The following is a 25784-nucleotide window of genomic DNA, read 5'->3' on the forward strand; positions in this document are numbered from 1 at the left end:
CACTTTTCAAGTTGTATAATTTGATAGCATTTAGAACGAACACGGGCTTTTATACTCCAATGAGTGACGCACGCATGCGCTATTAAAAAAGTGCCTTTATTCGTGTCAGTTGTATTCTGGTTACATTCGTACCGACAGATGCCATAAAGACTATTACAATGTTTATTAGGAAGTAATATTTTTAATGTTAATATATGACAAAGAATGCTTAAGTAAGTAGGCTTATGAAACACCTACTTTAATTATTATGATCATAGCTTATTAAGAAAGTGTTTCTTAGTAATTTGATTAACTAGCATTTAAGTCACGTGATGATACACTTTACTTTAAATTCAAATATTATTAATTATTTGTGTTTGCTTTCAATTTAAGCTTTTTTAGAAATTTCGGATTTCCTGATACATAGAACTACAGAGCTAGTATTGATCAACGCTCGTATTAGTTTTATGGGTGTGACAATCAATTTTAGTTTAAAATATGGTCAAATTGTTTCATAATCACATCATATTTCAACATTTTCAAGGCATTGTCACAAACATATTAGCAATATAACAGTGTGAATGTTGTTGTTTTGAATTAAGCACAAAGCTACACAATGGGCTCTCTGTGCTCTGCCCACCACGGGTATCGAAACCCGGTTTTTAGCGTTGTAAGTCCTCAAACATACCGCTGAGCCACTGGGGGTCTAACAGTGCAGAAATTAACCTTTAACGAACAAGCAAGGAGCCTAGATATTACTAGGACTAAAGAATGTGTACTTTTGAGAGATTTAAAAAATTATCAGATAATTACAACAAAACAGAACAATAAATAAGTAATGGAGACATTTGTCGAAACTAAACAAAAACAGAATATTTAAAAATCAAACCAGTAGTAAATAATTATTGAAATTAACGTTTAAGAAATACTGTTAAATTATCGTTATTTGATATTTACTATCATCGCTTAATTGCAAAAGCATTATTGTTAAAAAATCTGGCACCTCTTAGATTCATTGTAAAATAAAGCATTTTCAATATTCTCTAATAGTATCGTGTGTGTGTGTGAGTTTATACTTTACTTATGTCGTCTTAGTATGACTAATCTCTGGGACAAGCGTTGCCTAGAAGTTAATTTGTCTGGCTGCAGATCTAAAAGTTCGGGGGATTTATATGTGACGAATAGACAAGTTTCCACCACCTAGTTTGACGTAACTGTTACGTAATGTGCCGACACCAAAGGGCAAGACGTGTGTCAAACCCATGCAATAGGGAGAGGTAGAGACGACAACGTGATAATTCTACAAAGTAGAACCATAGGGCACGTTGCTTGGCGGAAGTTATCATGTCGCTATGATAATGAAAGTTGTACATAATTCGTGTTCCTAGAGCCACGAAGGGCGTGTTGGTATGATGAGTGTGCCCAGATGACATTAACTTTACAGTAACAGTTGGTATGATAAGTGTGCCGACATGACATTAACTTTACAGTAACAGTTGGTATGATGAGTGTGCCGACAAGACATTAACTTTACAGTAACAGTTGGTATGATAAGTGTGCCCACATGACATTAACTTTACAGTAACAGTTGGTATGATGAGTGTGCCCAGATGACATTAACTTTACAGTAACAAAGTCTTGAAACTGATAATTCAATTTAATTTGCCTAACGTTGTATTTAATGTTTTACTTATAAAGGAAACAAAAGCTGGCTGTGTTTCTATAAGTAAATTGTGTCATTAAAGATAGTGTTTGTATAGGCGGATGATGCTACTAGGTGGATGGTGCTACTAAGGTTCTATAGTAGGTGGCCTTACCAGATACAATATTATTTTGAATATACATATTTGCCAGTTTAAGAATTTTGGAAAAAGAAAGCTATATCCAACCAAGAAAAACATCACTTTTTATTTAATAGAAGAGGAATTTAATTAGTAGATCCCAACAATTAGTGCAGCTGTACAGAGCATAATTTAACAAGATTTTCTCATTGAAAGGTGGAATCACATACTTTTTATTGGGTGTTGTTATAATATCCCTTCTATGTTTTAGGTATCGATTTGATTATCACGGCATTGTATGTTTATTTGTCTGAATTTCGCGCAAAGCTACACGAGGGCTGTCTGCACTAGCCGTCCCTAATTTAGTTGTGCATGACTAGTGGGACGGCTGCTAGTCATTACCACCCAACGCCAACTCTTGGGATAGTATTTTACCAATGAATTTTTGGTCAATTTATTAATATCAGCGATATTTATTTTATTTTCAACAGATTAAAATATAATATAGTATAAAATCAATAAAAGACATCAACATTACTCATTAATATAATGAATATGATTGAAATAACACCACTATGCGAAAAACAACACATAATGCAAACTTATATGCAAATAAACATATGCTAATATATATTTACATTTAAACGTTGATTCATCATTCTTTCTTACATGGAAAGGAACTGTATCAATCTGATTACACCACACAACAAAGTTTTTCCTTCTTGAACACTGTTGGGTGTTCCTTAGAGATTTTTGGCTGCTGATCACAAAAATCATATCCAGATTTGCTCATCACGTACCGTTTCATCGAAATAATCAGTTTTGCTACAATGGAAAAATGATATCAGGGCAACTGGAATCCGTCAATGCTTGCTGACAACTGTTGGACACTGCAATGTGATGCACCGGACATTGAATACAAACGAAAATCAGGAGCAAAACACTTTTAACTATATTGAACTTAATAGCGCATTAGAAGCATAAACGCAATTAAGTACGTTATTGCTAGTAAACAGTTAACTGTCTATTTCTCAGAGTTCCTACGTGATGAAGCAAAACCAAAACTATATTTGTGCATACCCACCAGGTACCTGTTACAATCAGCAAAAACTTTTCAGGAAGCAAAACTTCTAAAAAAAACTGTTGTGCAGTGTTATTAGTGGTGAAAGGGACAGGGTATTTATATTTGAAAAGTGACTCAGTTTTGACTGCGCTTCAGGTTATTTGTCAGACTTATTGGTATGTTTGAACTTGTGCCCAACCTATCAACACTATCAGGAAACAAATAACTATGCTACCATTTAAATCCATAAAAATATGATTCACAGTATTTTATAATGAAATTGTAATTATCATACATTTAACATTGTGATGTACTTTTTAAGTCTAAGCATATATCATAAATGTCAAAAATAGAATTACATCAATTATCGTCAAGTTATCTTTCATTTTGAAAAATATTCTAAGCTATATTTTGTGGCTGACTCTGAGCGTTTGACTGATTACTCTATTTATTGACACATTATTATGTAGTGAACGTAAAATGCTTTTGGTATAAAATATTACTGAATCAAAGAATTGCACTGTGTCCTTTATAAACTACATAATATCTTTATATTGAGTTTATTTTCAGTTAATTACAAAGACAGACACTGGGCTATATGTGGTCTACTCACCACACCAATCGAAACCCAGTTTTCAGAAGTGGGAGTTCACAGACATGCTACTGTGCCACTGGGAAGATACTGAATTTAACTTAACAAATAATTATAATGAATAAAGATCGTATGAAAGCTAATCCAGTATTTCATAAATTAAGATGTTCACATAAGTATTAGTGTGTCTCCAATATTTCAGAAAGTGTGACATCAGTCTTATGATAACGTATTTATTTATATAGAGTCTTCTGTCAGACTGACAAACACATTTTACAAAAGTATTAATTATCAGTTCGTGAAACTTAATTAAACATAAGTTATACAAAAATTTTACTCCAAATGAAATGTCTTGTCAAATATCTGGTTGTTTGTTTTCGAATTTCGCGCAAAGCTACACAAGGGCTATCTGCATTATTCGTGCTTAATTTAGTAGTGTAAGACAGCTAGTTATCACCACCAACCGCCAACACTTGGGGTACTCTTTCACCAACGAATAGTGGGATTAACTATAACATTATAACGCCCCACGACTGAAAGTGGGAGCATGTTTGGTGCGACCGGGATTCGATCCCGCCATTCTCAGTGTATGAGTCGCACGCCTTAACCTACTTGGCCATGCTGGGCCCAAGTATCTGGCCTACACATTTAATGTTTTGTATCACTATGTAAATTGAAATAGCTATGTTTACTGAATTTTAAATTCACTAACATACAATAGTTCTATTTAAAGTATATTGAACACTAAATCTGTAAAACATAATGGTTAAGTAGAGTTTGAACCATTTACCTTCAATACTATGTATAATGTAAATACATAAGTAGTGATGACAATGTTTTATAATTGGCTTGTTAAACTTCTGTTTTCACTATTTTTTTCTGAAATATCGATCAGCCTCCTCTTTCAGTAAAACTGTCAATCAGATAGTGTGTTCTACATTCAAACGAAGTTGATATCTGTTTAAGCGAACACAAAATTCAAAACTTCCTGACCTTGACGTCCTGTTCTGTATATTATAATGATACCAATGTTTATTAAACCTTATAGTGGGGCCCAGCATCGCCAGGTGGTTAAGGCACTCGACTCGTAATCCGAGAGTCGCGGGTTCGAATCCCCGTTATACCAAACATGCTCGTCCTTTCAGCCATGGGGGCATTATAATGTGATGATCATTCCCATTATTCGCTGGTAAAATAATAACCCAAGAGTTGGCGGTGGGTGGTGATGACTAACTGCCTTCCCTCTACTCTTACACTGCTAAATTAGAGACGGCTAGTACAGATAGCCCTCGTGTAGCTTTGCGCGAGATTTAAAACAAAACAAACCAAACCAAACATTTCGGTGGTCTTGAAAATCGAACACGTGGCTCATGTCAGAAATAGACTGATAGAGACCGAGCAAACATACAGATTATATGCAGTTAGCAAGAAACAAATTTTAAACAACACAAAAAACGATATAGCTTACGTAGATCCTTTAAACTTGAGTGAGTTATAAAGTTAGACATGAAATAAACATACTTTCAGAATAAATAGATGTTATTTCTAGAATGAGAAACATCAGAAATGCAAAAAATATGATTAGATATAGATGTGAAATTAATGAATTAGTAAATTTTTATAGATGGCTAATAATTCAAATAGTGTATAATGTATGTATATAATATGCTATGATAATTGTCTCATTAAAACATTTGGTTTAATTGGAACACGTATTTAAGTTTACACATTGATGACATACTGAAATCCAACTTGCCTTTTGGTAACACAATGCATTTATCGAGTCTTAGTAAGTCCTTCCACCAATAGAAACACAATGCGTTTTTGTAATACAATTAAATATATAGATGAAGACTATATTATTTTTTTCAAGGACACTTTTACTGTACTAAACCAATAACAATAATATTTTTACATGGAATAGTTGTTGTTGTTTGGCGTGTTATGGCGCAAAGCAACAAGGTAAAGTGCGCCAAACAACAGGTAAAACATGAAATAACAGTAAAGGTATCATAAAGTGTTAAAGGAAATAAATTCAAAACAAAAACAGAGGCCCAACGTTGGATAAAAACTTAAATAGAATTAAAAAGGCCAATGGCTCTTAAAAAAATAAAACATTTGTAAAGTAGACAGTGTCATCATCGCGAATGATGTCATTGGTAAACCCATCGTAAAAACATGTCTGAAATGGTGTTGTCACTTACCGTCGTAACAGAAGTAAAATATGGGCTATTGTGACTCGTGTGTCATTGACACAGAGCTAACAGACTTAGCTGTGGTGTCAGCGAGCTTGTTCCCGCAAACAGACATAGCCTGATATCCAGAAAAACTGGATAGAAGTAGATGATAAAGATAAATGGTCCAGTCGGTTTTGAATATTAACGAGAATAGAAGGAATTATGTCCATTAAAATCCTCCAGGATTAAAAAGAAGATGACAACTGTTCAATGAGGACCTCAAGGCCTGATTGATCATAGGTCTCTCTAAAAGACAGGTTGAGAAAACAAATAGTGATGAGACAACCCAAGTAAACATGGATGGCTATAGCCTCCAAGGGTTTATCGAATAGCAAAACAGGGCGGGCACATGTTGATAGACCAGCAGTGCCACCCCTCAATGCACCCGTCTATCACACAACCTGTCATTTCTGCACAAAGAAAACTGCCGAGAGATGACTGCATCAGCAGGTTTCAAAACGTTTTCTGTAAGGACAAACATACAGGATGATAAGAATAAATTAAATCCTTAATGTCATCTATATTCGAGCAAAACGCTTGACAGTTCCACTGTATCAAAGTGGCCATTTTTATTTATGTGGAAAAAAATTGGGCGGAGAGTCCTTCTGTTTTCGAATACATTTTTTCTTTATTAAAGGAAGGTCTATCGACCTCCATGGATCCTGTCCTGGGTCGAGTACACAGGTTCTGTCTCTGGACGAAGATTCCAGCAAATGAGTTTGTCAACGAATAATCATTTTGCGTCTCTGAGCCAGAGAACAAGGTGGATCCGAGGAAACAAACGCCTGAGCCCATAGCCAAAGAAGTAGACCCGAGAAGCCACCAGAAGGAGTGGTAAGCACAGAGATGGAAGTAGACGTTGAGTCATCAACTCTTTTAACTATAGAGGGCAAAATACTCTTCAGATGCTTTGCAAACGACTCTGTTGGTGGTACAGAGAGATCTGTCTGCACTCCCACTGTAGCAGTGAAACAGAGTGCATCAGTATATGTCCGAGCCTCTGGGTAGGAGATTTTATTCACAATCTTCAAACGTTGCACCTATTTCTACTCCACCCACTTAGGATAAGAATTAGAGTAAGCAGGTTGTGAACCACTAGAGTTAACATAGTGTGGTTCCATTTCGCACTCGTGAGCGTCGTGGTCTTTGCCACCACAATGAGCACATGTTAGAGAATCACATCATGCTGTCTTTGATGACTAAACCTCTGACACTGAAAACATATGAGAGGGTTGGAAATGTACGACCGTACCTTACAGTTTAGATAACCCTACCTTGACTGTGGCAGGTAGATGTGCTGAAGTAAACGTAAAAATCAGAACATTAGTAAGCCAACATAATTTTTCTTTGCTGAAAAAACCAGTGAGAATATCCGACTCGGAAAGGTATTCAAGCCCCTTTCAACAATAACTCCTCTCGAGGAATTCAGGGTAGCATAGGGAGTAACCTCGATGTGTATATCCCCAATGCACTTTGAATTCAAAATGTCTCCAGAGTGTAAATTTCTTACTGAGTTGGGGACTGGGGGCAGCAAGCCTCTCTAATCCCTTTTGAATAAAAAATGGAGACATTTGCCCGAAGAATTTATCAGATAATGAAAACGAAATGAAAAATCTAGGTGCAGAAATAAACTGTAATGGTGATTGTTGAACAGAGTCACCCATTAGTACCTATTTAACAATTATCGTTCTTTTCTGAATTTTATTTATTTTTTCTTCATGACTGAGGGTATCCATAATAAAGTAAGAACATGTCAGTGCCCACTGTCCCCACCCACCACGGAGCCCTACAAAGGGACGCACTGAAATGCCAAACAAGAACATTGCAGCAACGCTAGGGTTTCGTGAGCCCTTTACTCAAACATCAGCATCAGACACAATGTCCACAACACATGCTGAAAACGTCCAACAGTAGTACTTGATTGACCTTAGCCCAAGTGGATCAGCCAATTAACCCTGGGTGAAGGACACCCCAAGGTCGCCCGTCTACAGGAATTGAAGGCCAAAGTGGTGTGTTAAGGTTGGACCCCTCAACTACCAGGATCCTCTCTTCCCCTTTAAGGGTAGCCACGCACAGCAAACATATGGGTGAATGTTCAGATCTCAGAGGAGGTAAACTGAAAGTATGGAACCTTTTTGAGATGTCCCTCACCACTTTATATTGGATTGAAGCACTTTCAGTGTTTGCAAAATATAAATAAATGAAAATTACAAAGTAATTGTCATAGGACGCATAATTAAGTCTAAACATTGATGACATGTTGAGATACATTGAAAAACAACTTGCCCTTAAAAATACAATGCACATGCAGAACCTTAATAACAGCATTTGCCTAGTAACTGTATTTGATCTTAGTGGCAGTATCCATCTTTATAATTTACACAGAAACATCTGCCAAAAATCCTTAGTAATGCTAACCACCTACAGAAATATCATTCTCCTCTGTAAAACACGTGTGATATATAAATGAAAATTATAAACACATGTTGAGATATACTACATAACAGTTACGTAACACTAGTCGGTGGCATCCTTTGGGCACAAGGGTACAGCCCTAAGTACTGTGATGCCTCTGAACACCTCCTTTATTAGTTGTAGGCGCGTTTACTGTTAATCGGTTAGAAGAGCCGAACAAAATCCTTGTGACGGCGGATGCTGCTGGCTGGCAGCCTTCTCTCCAAGTAGTAGTCCAAAACTAGAGACGGCTTTACTTTAATTCTGGTCGTTTAGCTCACGAGCGCACAAGATGCTATTCATGAGAAAAAAAAACTTTCTTTTCATTTATACCTCAGTCTTTAACTTATGCTAGCCACGGAGCGTTCGACTCGTAATTTGAAGATCGCAGGTTCGAATCACTGTCACACCAAACACGCTCGCTCTTTCAGTCTTGGACGTTATAATGTGACGGTCAATCCCACTATTCATTGTAAAAGAGTAGTCAAAGAGTTGGCGGTGAGGACTAGTCTTAAATTGCTAAATCAGGGACGACTAACACAGAAAACCGTCGGGTGGCTTTACACGAAATAAAAAACAAGCAAAACCACTTACTTTTTGCTTCCGATGGCAAATTATTCTACCACAAATTGAGTTGACGTAATTGTATATTTAACAACAAGAAGTAAAATTAAACTGTTAAAAATAATGCAAGTTATATTTTATTTCAGTGAAAATATTAAAACCAAAAACAACTACAAACAGCAACAAAAGAACCACAAAAAACAAGTGTGTTTGCATCATTGAGTACCATAATACCTTTGAAATAATATAAGTAAATATAACTAAATAACTAAATATAATTTAGGTTTTGAACCGGTAAATATATAAATAAATTAATATGTCTTGAAAATTTTTCATAATAACCTTAAAACTGAATTTATTTGAAAACTAAGTTATTTAATAACTTTTACCAGAAGAGTATAGTATGTACTGTAATAATAATTACAATTACTAGTAAATCTTAATTATGAGCAACAAGCAAACTTCATGAAGCTTCTATAACTACTCTGTCATCCCACGCTGGTACAGTGGTAATTCTACAGATTTATCACACTAAGACACAGAGTTCGATTCCCCTCGGTGGACTCAGCAGATAACGTGATGAGGCCTTGCTATAAGAAAACACACACACACACCACTCTGTCCTCAGTTCTCTCACACCTAGTCATACCTTGCAAAAAACGAAATTTAAAATAATCAAATGAAGAATAATCCTGGATTACACATTGCAGATTACATTGTTTATTACAAAAACGCCCATTACCATAAAAAAAAGAATACTATTTAAATCTAGTCCAAGAAACAATCACTTCCAGCCGAGAGTATCAAATGCTAGTTTTATTGCTAATACTAATACATCTATTAATAGTAAAAAGGAATCCACCAAATTTCTATAAAGAGAAAATATAACAACATTGATGTGAAGTCTTAAGTTTTCTTTTTCAAAATTACACAAGTAAGAATAAATTTGATGTATAAACTCAAAAGCGATCTTGACATATTTCACCAACAACTTTTTATTAGCTCTTTTTAATAATACTGAGTTTTTATACCGTTATACATAAGTAATTTGATTTTATTATCGAGAGTTGTTTCCCTTTCATAACATTGGTTCTTCTAATTCAACAGCTAACTCAATTAGCTTTGAAATTCTGTTGTGAATATTTAATCACTAAACTGTAGTCATAAAGGTTTAGGGCTTCCTGATTGTAGTTGTTACCGAAAGAGGGGGACACTCATTGAACTGATAAAAATTCTTTTGTGTGATCTGTATTCATGAAAAATGCATATTTCGTGAAGCATAATGGCAAGGAAGGGAAGAAATTATTATTCTTTTCATTCACATCCGCGTTATTCATGTTTTGTCGTGCGTTTGGTTGTCAGAAAGTAATTTTCTCCATAATAGACAATTAGCTTGTTCATACTGAGATCCTCCACTATCATGCCATCTTGTAAAGTTATGGCATGACGTGACGTTGGTCTAGTGTTAAACATAAAGAATGACATTATTTCCTTACGTCAATATAATAGAAGAGAAGATAAAAGATGAACTTAATTTACATGCTTTTGAGCTGTTTGAATGTTTACAAAAACAGAAATGGACGAACGCAAAAAGTCAACAAAACACATTATCCAAACGTACCCACATGCAGTAGACCTGAAAACTCCAACGCAGCTAAATGAAATACTTTATCCAATGCCTAATTTATAAAATGCAGAAAATTACATACGTTTTCAACACAAAGACTTAGTATTTAATATAACGCTTTTTCAAGCCAAAGAAAATCATAGTAGTATATTTTTCATCATTCTTCTTAAAGCTTTAGTAGTACTAATCTTGTTCATTCAGGACAATACGTGGTCCATTTTAAAACGGCCATCTCCCCATTGTGAGGATTTAGTCTGTAATCAAGGTATTTATTAGTGTCTGAAAATTCACAAAGTACTTGTTATCAGGGCCGTAGCCAGGAAAAATTTGTTTGTTTGTTTGTTTTTTGTTTTTGGATTTCGCGCAAAGCTACACAAGGGCTATCTGCGCTAGCCGTCCTTAATTTAGCACTGTAAGACAAGAGGGAAGGCAGCTAGACATCACCACCCACTGTCAACTCTTGGGCCACTCTTTTACCAACGAATAGTGAAATTGAACCTCACATTATAACGCCCTTACCGCTGAAAGAGCAAACATGTTTGGTGAAGGGGACTCGAATCTGCGACTCTCACATAACGAGTAGAGCGCCCTAACCACGAAGCCATATCGAGCCTAGCCAGGAAATAAAATTCGGCGAGAAGGACTGACTACCAAATAACTTCATTATATATGTTGCTAAGAAACAAGGAAGGTCAGAACTTCGCACTCGGGCCCGGCATAGCCAGGTGGGTTAAGGCGTTCGACTTGTAATCGGAGGGTCGCGGGTTTGAATCCCCATTGCATAAAACATGCTCGCCCTTTCAGCCATAGGGGCGTGATAATGTGACGGTCAATCCTACTATTATTTGGTAAAAGAGTAGCCAAAGACTTTGGGGGGGATGGTGATGACTAGCTGCCTTCCCACTAGTCTTACACTGTTAAATTAGGGACGGCTTCACAGCTTTGAGCGAAATTCATAAACAAACAAACAAACTTCGCATTAAATGATCGCACAATACTTTTTGCAATATAGAGCAGTGGAGGGTGATACCGTCACTTTAAAGGAAAAGTCGGTCATTAGTATTATACATACGAATTGTTTTGTTCCTGGTGCTTTATTGCAGAAGCCTTATGAGTGATAAATAAAACTGATACATGTTTTACTGAATACAGTGAAATGAGGGAGCATTATTTTTCAAATGAAACATTGTGTCTGTTTGTTTGTTTGTTTGTTTGTTTTTGAATTTCGCGCAAAGCCGCTCGAGGGCTATCTGCGCTAGCCATCCCCAATTTAGCAGTGTAAGACTAGAGGGAAGGCAGCTAGTCATCACCACCCACCGCCAACTCTTGGGCTACTCTTTTACCAACGAATAATGGGATTGACCGTAACATTATAACGCCCCCACGGCTACAAGGGTGAGCATGTTTGGTACGATGGGGATGCGAACCCGCGACCTTCAGATTGCGAGTCGCACGCCTTAACTCACCCGGCCATACCAGGCCGGGAACATTGTGTCAAGGTAGGGTAATATCGTTATAGGCAGACTAATATCGTCAGTGAAGTTTTTTTTTGTTGAACGTGTTCATTATTCCCACCAATTTACTGTCTCATATCATTTTGAATTAAAAGAGTTGATTGTGAATTGTTGTATCATTTTTTTAATAAAATACCATGGTATCAGGAAAAAGCAATGTTGGCACTAATCTGGACACAACATGGTAGACATGCATTGCACCACGAGGTGACAAGACCCTGTCTAATGATGCACTGAGTGGAAATTCGCTCTCATTTGCATTGAACACCCGTCTTGGATCGGCCAACATTTCCACATGACCCGAGACCTCCTCTTGTAGATATTGGCGGCATTTTGAAACCAATTTTGCAGCTTCTCCCGGGTGGCCATTGTACTCTCTATTTCCAGTTTTTGTGTCTTTCTCTCAGACAGCTCCCGTTGTCGTCTCACAAAAACCAGATACCAGTCTTTCCCTCGAAGAAACAAAAATGGTTATTTCGCATATCTCACAACTTTTTCAGTGAAACGAAACTGTATGTCTTTCTAAAATTTTTAAATAAATAACAAGTTGTTTTTGAATGGATTTTTTCTCCCATCTCTCACAATATATTTTTTTTTACTTCCAGACAAAGATCACGCCTTGTCAAGGGATACCCTATCTTGATCATGCAAACTAAGTGTTTCACGAATACATTTTCTTCCGCTATACGCAGAATTGGCAGCCGACCCAAAGGACAAACTTCCTTCGTCTTCCTTTGAACCTTGTCAGAGAAGGTCATTGAACCATTTTGTGGCATCCATCTTCGACATACCAACCCTGACAGCTGCAATGGCTCGTGCCATTTGCTTTTCATCGTACTGTTGCCTCTTCTTCCCGATAGCTAATTGAGATGACATCTGTAAAATTCAGAATTTGCCCTTCCCTCCCAGGTTGCTTACACGCCACACATGATTGCTGCTATAAACAAGCTATATGTGAAAATAATAGCTCCTCAGAATTGGTATTGTAACTTAAACTTCATGTTCATATGTGATGTTTCATTTATTCATCTGGTTTGTTTTTGTTTGTTTATTTGTTTTTGAATTTCGCACAAAGCTACTCGAGGGCTATCTGTGCTAGCCGTCCCTAATTTAGCAGTGTAAGACTAGAGGGAAGGCAGCTAGTCATTACCACCCACCGCCAACTCTTGGGCTACTCTTTTACCAACGAATAGTGGGATTGATCGCTACATTATAACGCCCCCACGGCTGAAAGGGCGAGCAAGTCTGGCGCGATTGGGATGCGAACCCGCGACCCTCAGATTACGAGTCGCACGCCTTAACACGCTTGGCCATGCTAGGCCCATATTTATCTGGAACAATTAAATTGTAAATTGAGAATTTTCCTTCGATTTGCAAGGTGACGATATTATCCAAACATTGAATTTTTGGGCGGGTAATATCGTCATGTGGGGTCCTGTCACCTTTCAAGGTCATTTTTCATGGCGACCTTCAATAATCGGTTGTGCATTTTCTTAAATGAAGAATGGCTGAAGTTTGTTATTCTACTTTTCAATTTTAGTGGTATTTAAGTTTTTTTTCTTTATTGTGTCCCTTATCAACACTGCTTATCAATATATTTCCCATGTATCATTAATAAGTAAAGAATTGTAAACCATAATACTCACTTTGACGTATTATCACTCGCCGTTAATAAAATCATTGGTAAGCAAAACTTTCGCCCTGAAAATTTCCCGCGCTATTTGCTAGTCTTACACTGCTAAATTACACTGCTAAATTTATTGAATTTGCAGTGGTTAATAAATTATTTACGTCACAAGTGACGATATTACCCTCCACTGCCCTATATTTATAATCAATGAAATATGTATAAAATAAGGAAAGAAAGCCAGATAAAAATTGTTATGGGAAAATGTCATAACGTACCCTGTATTTTAAAAATATGACTCGTCCCATCTATAATTATATTCTTCTATTTGTATTGAGATGTGTGGTGCTAAAGTAGTCTTTTCTCTTTGCCTTTTTCCCATGTGGCTGTTATTTAACATTATAATATCATGAAAACATGACAAGTAGAGACAAAAATAACAAATCGCAGAATAAACTGGTTTAGTCCGAGGAAGAATAGTGGTATTGTAACCTAGGCATGGCCAAGCGCATAAGGCGTGCGATTCGTAATCTGAGGGTCGCGCTAAACATGCTCGCCCTCTCAGCCGTGGGGGGTGTAGAATGTGACGGTCAATCCCACTATTCGTCGGTAAAAGAGTAGCCCAAGAGTTGGCGGTGGGTGGTGATGACTATCTGCTTTCCCTCTAGTCTTACACTGCTAAATTAGGGACGGCTAGCACAGATAGCCCTCGAGTAGCTTTGTGCGAAATTCCAAAACAAACAAACAAGACTTTTTTATTTTCTTACATTCATTGTGATGCATCGACTGAGCAGCCAGAGAAATTGAGTTTATGCATTGCAACGGATTTACTATTATGTACTTATTTTGCTGTCGATGTTTGTAACGGATTTAATATTACATATTTATTTTATTATCTATGTTTGTTTCAGTTTAACATATATTTAGAAATGCGTATAACTTACATTATTAATGTGTATTATCCCTTCCGTTTTCTAAATTTTAGGAAATTCTCTAGCGTAATAGTCAACAATGTACCACGTGAGCATGTAAAATACCACTATTATTGTCTTAGCTCAAGTTTATAAAAAATAACTAACGTAATACGCGGGGGGAGACAGTTTAATATTGTTGTTGGTTTGCTAGAGTTAGTATACTATAAATCTCGGAAGCTGTAACTATAATAAACGCTTATTAATCGGAAACCTAGATTTTTGACCAGGAAAGTTTATACATTTCGAACATTACAGACTGTTTAACTTCAGTGAGTTAACTTTGGACTTTAGTATTACTACGAGAACATTAGATACATTCGGTGGTGAAAAATTTACTTCGTATGTCTTTGAAGCAGCTAGCTTGTTTCCCTGTTAAGTGAATAGTGCAGGTGTATCAACATACCAGTAATTCGCTCCTCGTGAACCGTCAATAAAATATTCATTTCCAGAACACATATAAGACTCATTAATGTTTGTAAGTTTATAAATATTTTGTAAATAAATCATTATTTGTAATAACTTCTCGAAATAACCGTTATTATAAATTATATTGTTGTTTATGTATTAAAATGTATTTGTATTAAAGAGAAAATTGTGTGTATCAATCTTGTTGGCAAATATTATAAATTTGATACATATTGATATTTAATTAACTTCTAAATTAAAATTAAAAGTTCCAAGAATCCTATGCAAGTTCTCAACTTAGCAATGACCGCCTTCTCAAATCATACATGTAGCCTATTGTTGTTCACAATAGCGAAGTCAGTGTTAACTGATCAGAGTGGTGGCTTCACATGAATTGCTTGATACAAAAAATGTCTACTATTGCTCTAATATGTTAATATTATCTATAATACTAATAACACTCCATCTCTTGCGATTAATAGGCATTTAACAAGCTACACCCAGCCATGATAGAGCTGGGCTGATCAAACTGTTGAGTTCTTTAACTTTCCAGACTAAAAGTAACAGTAGCTATAGTACATTTGCAGCTCTCTTGCATCTGCTATGCACCTGAGGGAAGTTGACCTAGCTATATTGTCTATCTTGCTACATGAAATGATATACGCAATTTATTCTAAAGCGAACTTGCTACCCACACTTGGCATATAAGCTTTAGTTCTCTATTCCGGGGCGACGTTTAACAGGAATTGTCAAAAGCACTAGTTCCAGCACAAGCAGTACTAGAGAACCAAAGTTGCCTTGTCAATTCTTTGATAACTAGAATTCCAGTGCTATAATGCCAGAACATGTTGGTGGTTTGGCTGACTTCACAACAGAACAAGCTCAATGCAGGGCACCCATATGTGCAAAACAGAATGGTCTAGGGCTTGTCACTATAGTTTTTGCTATGGGTTTCTTCCTTTTTTGTAATATATTCAAAGTTACTACTTAGAACTCCATCATGATAGGCACTGCCTTATTGATGGTGCAAATGTCTCTATTCTTAACCAGTACCTTATTATTTCACTCGGTAATACTTCCATGAACTTGTCGTTAAGGGTTTCTCCATGATATATAGAAACTATTGATGAGTAGGCTTTCCTGCGAGAGCAGTATAACTAATCAATGTAAACCTTCAAGCTTTTAAGCTTTCTCTACTGATGAATGGCAGTTTTGGTATTCCACGAGGTGAAAGCTTTTCTGCAATTTTCCTGTAATTGTATCTCAGTACCAAAGCTATATCTCTTTTATATGTTTAGTGGCATTAATAGTTATACCTTCTAAAATCAAAATCAGACATTGCATTACCAAGAAGAGGCCTGTCTTAAATACATGATGAAAGTATCGAAATTCTACTTTGTTATTCCCTTAAACATCAAGGATGAGATCTGTTTGTTTTCCTCTTTAGGTGCCTGAGATATCAACATAACTCTTCCTATTTTAATTTATCTACATTTGTTACGCTGAAACATTCTGACTGCTGAATCCATGTACTAAGATAATCGCTAGATATCTACTTCTAGGTAACAGAATGGTAAGGAACTTATGGAATTCTAACCAAAGTGTCATTTCAACTCCGGGTTTGTACTTAGTCCTTTGTTGGCTTGGCAAAATATCTTATTTTGATTGTCGAGGCTCATAACTGCCCCACAAATCGTTATCTTTCTTTGTTTTCGCTTTCCAGTAAAACATCTCCTGTCGTTGAATGTTGTGTATTAATGACATCTTTGTTCTTTTCTGATCAATCATGGGTGGTATTGACAAAAGTTTAGGTGGTCTATATTCTTGCTGGTTATTGCCTGGTGATCATATAGAGAACGTCTTAGTCAATCTCAAGCTTACCAGGTCGCATACCTTTATAATGAATCTCAGTTGAGCAACTTTACAATGAACCTCAGCTGAAGAAAGCTTTTGAGTAATGAGGTCAAACCTCAGGGGACCTTCATCGACTATTCTGGTTACTACAGGTAACAGCAGTCATCCTTTTCTCAAATATAATTACAGTAATATGTTCTGCGGTAACCTTTGCAGAATTAACAAAAGCCAGATTTTCAAGAGACAAATTCTCTTAGACTTGATGGTTCTCTTTGATAACCACCCACTTCTAATGGCTTTCTCTTCCAACTGATCATTAGCCCTTCACTCTGTGTAAAATGCTATTTACAGTAAATCTGCAAGTCATTTACACAAAATCCTTTGATATAATTACAAGAAAATGTACATTTAGAGAAAACAGACTTTCAAAACAAATTTTAAAATTTCTCCTTTCTACCCACACTATAGTATTCTTAGGTTGGTCTATTTCCTCTCAATTCACTTTGTGTGATCCACAAAATAACGGGATGATTAATTGGATTTTATTTCATGAATCAGTGCCTGTATTTGTTATGCCTTTGGCTTTCACGAAAGAAAGAGATTGAAAACAAGTTTGCAGACAATCACAGCATGTATTAACAATACAATCATAGCTCTAGTTTACAATTTTACAAACTTTTAGGAGATCAACTTAAGAGAGTGAAAGAAATTTTTATTTGCGTTCTCTTCCCACTGTACATTTAGCTTTGTTTGTTTGTTTTGGTATTTTGCACAAAGATACTCGAGGGCTATCTACACTAGCTATCCCTACTTTAGCAGTGTAAGACTAGATGGAAAACAGTTAGTCATCACCACTAACCGCCAACTTATTTACCAATGATTAGTGGGATTGATCGTCACATTATAAAGCTCCCACGGTTAAAAGAGCAAGTATGACTGATGTAACGGGATTTCGATCCCGCAACCCTCAGATTTTGAATTGATCGCCTTAACCACCATATCATCACAGACATGGCAGGAAAAAGAGAGAGAATTATCTGTGATCTAATAAAAGTGACAGTCCGTTGTCAACAAGCAATTGACCAAACACAGTGTGTTTGCTTTTGTAGAAAACATTTATCATTTGTATTCTATATTGTGGTACAGCAGTATGTCTACGGACTTACAATGGTAGAAATTTGGTTTCGATACCCATGATGGACAGAGCACAGATAGCCCATTTTGTAACTTTGTGTTTAACCTACAAAAAACAAACAAATTATGACCTCAATTATTTAGTGAAATTGGAATATACACTGTGATAAATATCTTGACGAATCTTCCTTCATTCATTGTAATTATTCCATTACTCTAAGGAAAATCAGTTTCGCCTAAACATGCCCACCTATTTTATTTACTTACTAATTATAATAATAATTTCTCTAAAGAAAAAAAATAGTGTTATGAATATTGTTATTGGTACATGAAAGCAAAAGTAATAAATTACTACGTGTTTAAAATCTAAAGCGCTTGAACAAATTTTTACATTGTTATTACAGTATTTCATGGATTACGTTGGAAAACAATTACATTTTTCGTTTGATTGTAGAATTAAGGAGCTCAAGACTACCTATGCTGTTTTTTTAGCGTTCAAAGAAATTCTTCACACTTATCACTGCAAATATTTCTTCTTAATCTGATTATTGCGTGTTAAAATAACAAATTTGTATCTGATAACATTTCAGGTTTACGTTTTCATTTGGAATCATAAGGTAATAAATATATTAAGAGAAATGTTTTAGAAAGAAATCTGCGATCTTTATAACAATTTTAGACCTATTGATTTTTTCATACTTCATCGGCTTTGTCGAGTTAAAAGATACTATTGTATAACATAAAGGTGGCATCTGGTGGAAGAATATTGAACTTAAAGACTCCTATTAGAATGTAATATTTAGTTGGACGTGGGTAATGTGAAATTTATACAATGGATGATTTAAATTTAATTCAGAGATACTCACTACACGAAAGAACGTTTTCTGGTGACGTAAGAGAAGTAGCGGTATTGTTACGTACACATGATGTATGTCAAAAAGATATACATGGTGAGTTTTATGTTTTTTAACACTACTGTGGTATCTCATTTACTATCGATCATTAACCTGTTTTTAATCTGACGTTACCTTGTAAATTGTCATTACATTAATGTTAGTGTTCCCAGTATTAGTAGTACTAGTACTTCTACTAGTCAGTAGTAGTATTAATATTATTAATAACTGAATAATAATATACTGTAAAGTTTGGTACTGATAATGATACTGAGTGACAGTATTTTATTGTACTGAAACTTCTTAGTTTATGCACACTGCACAAGCTTATCAATGTCATAAATCATAATATAATACTAAAATTGTCCAACTGTAAGTTTTGCAATATTTATACAAAGTTACTCAATCATTACTCAAATTAGGATCAGGTATACTGTAACTCTGTTTTTGCATAACTAAAGGTTTAGAACTATTCATTACATTGCAGTTAAAATGATTTGTATTACACTATTGTAGTTTTTAAGTAAAATATTTCAAGTATTTTTTTTAAGGTATCTGTAATCACTCACTCATATAAATAATCTAGTAACTGACCCATGCCAAGTTCAACTGTGTGTCAAAAACGTTTAGTTCCCTATTTTTTTATTAATACTATATGAAAATTGAAATAAGCTGTACTACATCTATTGCAAGTTTCCAACAATAATAAATTTGAACATTTTACCATGCTTAACTTGTATTTTTATCATTATACTTTATACCCACTTATTCTGAAAGGACATATTAAACAGCATATGTAGCAGGTTTGCTATATGATAAATAGGATATATTGTTCAGTCATGTCAGAAAATTCCATGAAAAAGAGAGTATGAAAAAGTTTGGATCAATAATTTGGTAAAGTACTCCTTTTGAAGTTTATTAATACATCAGAGTTAATAAAGTTAGAAATGGCAGATCTCCCTTATTATTCATTGGAAATGAAAACCATATGGCCATCTAGGATATTTCATTTCTTTTCTACCACTCTGCTCTAAACTATGGTATAGAAACACTTTTTTATGTATTTAGCCCTTGTATCTGAAATACTCATCTATTCTCCACTTAATGCTGCAGCTCTATCGTATCTGAAAGAAAATATTTCATATGCTGACCATCAATTAAAAGGAGAATTTTCAACCATATACATATAACTTGGGGTTCTTCTTAGTGTATAAACTTTGCAAAGTGCTTGACATTGCCCAAACTAGTCAGTGTATGGTGGCCACCAAAGGTTTTCCAAAAAGGGAATTTACCTAGTGGAGAGTGAGAGAGTGAAACAGCAGATTTATAAAAGCTCCATTTGAAAAAAAGATAGAAGAAAGAAAGAGTCAGGACATATTTTTAAACTTATGAATGAATGCATGAACAGTAAACATATAAAAAATCTCTTTTTTTATACCTTATTCTATAATAATCAGTCAGTAAAGTGTTATAAAAAAGAAGATTGAGAATGACAGTAATAACATTTTACCATACTACATTACTCCAGAAAATACAGCTACAATGGGGGAAGATGTGCTGGTGTGGCTAAAGAAATATCTGATGGGAGGGTAGTCAATTTAAAGAGTGGCTCATTGGCTGGAAACTTCTAGAAGGTGAGAGGGGCAGTAGGAGAACAAGAAGGTTTTTAAAAGGGTATTTATTAAAAATAAATCCTAAAAGGTATACTGGACATCATAAACAATAAACCTTGTGTATTATTTTGTTAGGCATAAAATGGAATATGTTGATTCCTTGAAGTATCCTGCACTAAATCCTTACTATATATTTCCTGTATCATCATGCAATTTATATATATTGTATTAAATGATGCTTAGTAAAGAATTTAGAGTTGGTATTGTTATTATTTGTTTGTAATGGTGTAATTTCTTAAATGACAAATGTGTAAGTCCTGAGCTTTTAAGTATGTAAGTGTAATATTAAAAAATGAAAATAGAATTCTTCAAGTTGGTTTTTCTTAGTTATACTGATAGGTTTCCTGTTTGAAAAAAAGAAAAATTATAACTACACTGGAATTAATCCAACTATTTACAATTTTTACTTCTATTACATATATTTAAAACAAATCCACATACAGCAGAGTAGATTTAGGTTACTGTTTAATTACTCTAATTACCACTTTGTATTAAAATGTTTCCAGTACTTAATTACCAGTTTTATTACATTTAATAATGGAAAGTTTTGGAAAAAAATATCTAAAAAGCAGTGTAATGTGTTTTTGTTATTTTTTAAAAGTAAATAAGAGTTAGTTTTAATATTATCAGGCAACTGTTTCTCATAAGCTCTTTTGCATTTCCTTTTTTTTTCAACCAGTTTCATAACTTTCTTATATTCCTGTAAATCTTCCATTCTATCTGTCAGTTTAAACTTCCTAAACTTGTAGCCTTCTTAAATTTTTCTTTAGTGTGTTTTAGCAAGCCAATTAAATGTTACATTTTTCTTTTTTTCCTCTTTATAGGAATCTGCTGGTCTTGAATTAAGATATATATTCTTAAAAATTTTCACAGATGTGTCCCACATTACCTCTTAACTTATTATTCTAATCCACGAATATATATATATATATTTTCATGGGTTCAAACTTGGCCTTCTGAGAATTAGGAACTAAAATTATCACACTATGTAACTAAACCTAAAACCTAACTATGCAACATTATTTAATGACTTTTCATCTCAACACTTAAATCATAAAATAATTAGTGGTTACTAGCAAATTCAAAATTGCATCCCCTGTGGTTGGTTCTTTGACCATTTGGTTTGAAAACAACCTGAATTTCTTTAATAAATCTCTGTTCTTCTCTATTTGATTCCATACTGACACAATAAGTATGTTTAAAAGTTTTCTATAATCATTGTATTAGTATCCTTATTGAAAATAAACCAAGTCTGAGTCAGTTTTTCCTTGATGTTAAATTTCCGTTTTTATAACAATTACTAATTAACATTTTGCCCTTGAAATTTCTAATTATAACACAGATTTATTAAACCTTGTCATTAAAAGATTTTATGATTTCATTCTCAAATGCATTTATTTCATCCTTGCATAAAGACTACTCCATAACTTGTTTTTCTTTTGAATGGTTTATCATTATTAAATAATTTAAACCTGAAGATTTAATGTTTAGTTTTAATCATATTTAATGAATTTCTTTATAACTTCTGTGAACATTATGCCTGCTTATGTGAAGCCCATGTTAATATATATTCACTTCAAATTACCTATTGCTTTAAGCATATAGTTGATCATCTTTCATGTAGATGTTTGATTTTGTTAAGTAACTTATTCCCATGTCCACCCCAAGAGAGCACTCTTGAAACGACTGTCTCTTTCTATCCCTATACCTCTGAAGAAGTTCTGTATACTATTTAATCAACTTGTTTGATTTATAATTCCTAACATTATTTGACTCTACATGCATGGAGAGAGAATACTCAATGATATCATTACCTGAATTGCCAACATGTTTTGTGGTGTCTTTATCTTTTAGCACCTACCAAGCAAATTCTAATCTTTTCTTGCTTCTCTTCACAAAATATATACACTAAGATAGTCCAATCCCTATTTATAGATAAAACTTCATGTTCATAATTGTGGATTTTGCACCCTAACATTAAATCTTAAGCTTAATTAATTTTGGACCATATTCAGAGATTTCTTAATGAGATGGAAGATGTAGACCTAAGAGATCAAGTGCTGTATATAGTATGTGATGTAAAAACATATTTGTTGTTTATTATAAATGATTTATTAAAGTAAATTACTATTTTATTGCATGTACTTTTGTATAATTATATTATTTTGGTGTGGTTAGTCACTTTTGCATTGTTTATTATTTCCTTTTTTGTTTGTAGAAAACCGCCTTGCCTTAAAAGATGAATTGTTTCTGTTCTTTACCACATTCTAGTGTTGCACTCTATAGTATCTCCCTGTAGTGTTTTCTAAGCTCCCATGACTTGGAGTCATAATTCAGAAATCCGGATGGAATTCTGAAGTACTTGAAGAAGTCTGTTGTGTTCTTCATGATGAGAATATTCAGATGTCATGGCTTAAGATTTTCTAATATTCACCTGGATGTGCTTTGGAGGTTCACTCCTACCTTCCTTCTAATTTAATGCTTTTACCAGTTCTTGTGTTGTGTCTGTGGATACAGCTGAACCAAAGAATGCCAAACTAATGAGTTTCTGATTGAAATATGATAGATGTACACAAATTTTTTTTACAAGCAAAATTTACCTTCTAAAACTTAAGACATTGCAGGAAGTTAATTGCAAGGAGCAGAAATAGTATCAAAAGCAGTGAACCATGCCCTAAGATAGACTTGAACAACAAAGATGCAGATGTTATGGAGTCCTTTTTTCACAGTGCCAATAAGCTTAAAGTGCTTATATTGACATTCAAATCATGAGGTCATGTAATGTCTTGGCCATCAATTGTGAATGATGCATTGCTCCAGGTGCTGTAAGTCACATTCTATAAGGAGGTATGCCACCAATCACCATTAAACGTTATAGCTAGTCCAAGTAGTTTTTTAATAATTTTCTCTAGGTCAACTTATCTGAAGAGGTCTTGTTGCAAGCTCAGTGACACTGTCCTTAATTTCTTCTGTGATTTCTGTTACTTGATCATGGTCAGCTGCAGCTTCATAACTGGACTAGTCCACATATTTAAAAGACTGTTGAAATCATTAAAGAATTACAGATTGTGTACCAAAGGAAAGTACCATATAGTCATTGAAAATACATGTGAGGATAAATTTTAAAATTTTATGATGGTATACTAAATAGAGGAGATTCTTGTTTAATCTTTTTCCTTTTTTTTTAGCAGTAAACATGTTTTGTTTCTGTGGCCAGTGTTGCATGTTTTTGTATGAAAACAAACTGCCTTTGCATGATCAGTGACAACAGTAAATGTGCCACAGTAGAAGCTTAAACTTTTCTAGTGCTGGAAATTATCCTTGGAGCACCTAATAGTTGGTTTAATCCTGTTCCAGGCAGGATCACTGGCAGATGATCCATTTGTTTATTCCTTGTGAGTTAATTAAAGAGCTTGCTTCACCAGTAACTTATAAATAAGACTGTTGGATGGAACTTTTTCTGAAAATTGTTGATAAGTTCTTCATGGAAGCAATGCTCAGATCATTTAATCAATGAGTGGTTGATGATTAGTTCCTGCATGTCATAACCAAGACTGTGAGTTGTGGCAATAATGGCCTTTCCATATCTCAAACAGGTTCCATCCATAACTGCTACTATATTGGAAGTGATAACACTTCTTCCTGCCCTCTTTTTGTGTTTAGAAGATGATGATTCTTTAATTGCTATTTTATCCTCATCACTGATGTTGATACTGTATTCACTAGCCTCATTGTTACTGTTGAAGCATCAATCAAGGAAGCCTTTCTCAAAGAACAACATCTTGTACCATTAATTTTTGACCTTGAGAAAGCTTGTGATACCACATGGAGGTATGGCATTTTGCGAGACCTCCATTTACATGGGTTACATGGTCATTTGCCCATTTTTATTTAAAAAAAATTTAATGGACAGGCAATTCCAAGTGCTTGTGAGTTGAACACTTTCTTGTTCTTTTTTACAGGAACTTGGAGTCTCTCAAGGCTGTATTTTGAGTGTCACACTTTTTAGTATAAAGATTAATGCCATCACTGAGCAATTCCCCCTTACTGTTTCAAACAGGCTCTATGTCGACAATTTTCACATCTCGTGTCGGTTGTTGGACATGAGGTATGTTGAGTGTCAGCTATAGACTGCTCTCAATCGTTTACTGAGGTGAACCACAGCAAATGGTTTTAACTTCACTCTCTCTCTAAAACCATTTGCATGCATATTTGCTGCCAGCAGGGTATTCACTCTGATCTTGAACTCCGTATTGGTGAAGTTGTGCTACCTGTGGTCCCTGAGACAAAGTTCTTGGGGCTTATCTTTGACAATAAGCTGACCTTTATACCACATATCAAGCAGCTATGAGTCAAATGTACAAGAGCATTGAACATGCTCCATGGCCTCTATTCCACCACTTGGGGAGAGGATCGATGTTCTATGCTGAAGATATATCGTGCTCTTGTATGGTCCAAACTAGACTATAGCTCTGCCAGGACGTTGGCCTTGAAGATGCTGGACCCCATTCATCATCAGGGACTTTGGCCTTGAAGATGTTGGACCCCATTCATCATCAGGGACTTTGGCTCTGCACTGGGGCTTTCTGCACTTCCCCAGTCTAGAGCTTATGCACAAAGTCTCATGAACCTCCTCTACACCTCTGCTCTATGCAACTGTCTTTACTATATCCTTTGAAACTTTGATGCTTACCACAGCATCCCACCTGAGGTTGTGTTTTCCTTCCCTGGTAGGCCATGCTTTTTCAGAACAGATGATCTGCCAATGTTCCTTTTGGTTTTCATATCAAGGTGCAGTTGGATGAATTGGGTCTGTCCTTGGATAACATTGCTGTATCCACTGGTCAGCCCATCTCACCATGGCTTATAACAGTCCCCAAATGTGACCTTTCTTTAAGTCATCTGAAAAATGCAGATAATCCCAATCAGAAATACTGTCTGTTATTTGCTGAATATCTTTCAAACCATCCTTCTATTCCTATTTATACAGGTGGTTTGAAATCAGGTGACTCTGTGGGCTCTGCCATGGTTTGTTGTGGTTCAGTGGTTGCATGCAGAATCCCATCTATAGTTTCTGTTTTCACTGCTAAACTGTATGCCATTTCTCTTGCCATGAATCACACAGAAGCTGAGCAGCACTCAAACTATACTATATTTATACTGACTCGCTTAGTTCTCTACCTGCTCTGGAGTCCCTTCACGTTAGTTTTCACCCTATTCTCGTCAATATTTAAAACTGACCAGCCAGTTTCTCTTTAACATCTACTTCTATCCAGTTTTTCTGGATACCAGGCCACTTTGGTATTAATGGGAACAGGCTCATCAACACTGCAGGTAAATCTGTCTGCTCTTGCACTATTAATGCTGTACCAGTCCCATACAGGAACTATAGTCCTGCATTCAAGGCTCGGCT

General features: G+C 35.2%; 1 protein-coding gene across 5 annotated transcripts in view; it reads left to right on the top strand.

The window, feature by feature from the left end:
* The first annotated feature begins 18567 nt into the window (after nucleotides 1-18567).
* LOC143224775 (ankyrin repeat domain-containing protein 13C-like) overlaps nucleotides 18568-25784 on the top strand; it is an 83300-nt gene continuing 76083 nt past the window's right edge. For 2 of the 5 annotated variants that reach the window (XM_076453088.1, XM_076453079.1), the window contains exons 1-2: nucleotides 18617-18755; nucleotides 20227-20332. Coding sequence is in view for 1 of the 5 variants with exons in the window: in XM_076453066.1 (XP_076309181.1) it covers nucleotides 18638-18755 (118 nt within the window). In the remaining 4 variants the exon portion in view is untranslated. Of the gene's footprint in view, nucleotides 18756-20226; nucleotides 20333-25784 lie in introns of all 5 variants that reach the window. The other 3 variants (XR_013013435.1, XM_076453066.1, XM_076453094.1) reach the window with 3 other exon arrangements.

Source organism: Tachypleus tridentatus, chromosome 1, assembly GCF_004210375.1.
Source record: "Tachypleus tridentatus isolate NWPU-2018 chromosome 1, ASM421037v1, whole genome shotgun sequence".
Classification (NCBI taxonomy): domain Eukaryota; kingdom Metazoa; phylum Arthropoda; class Merostomata; order Xiphosura; family Limulidae; genus Tachypleus; species Tachypleus tridentatus.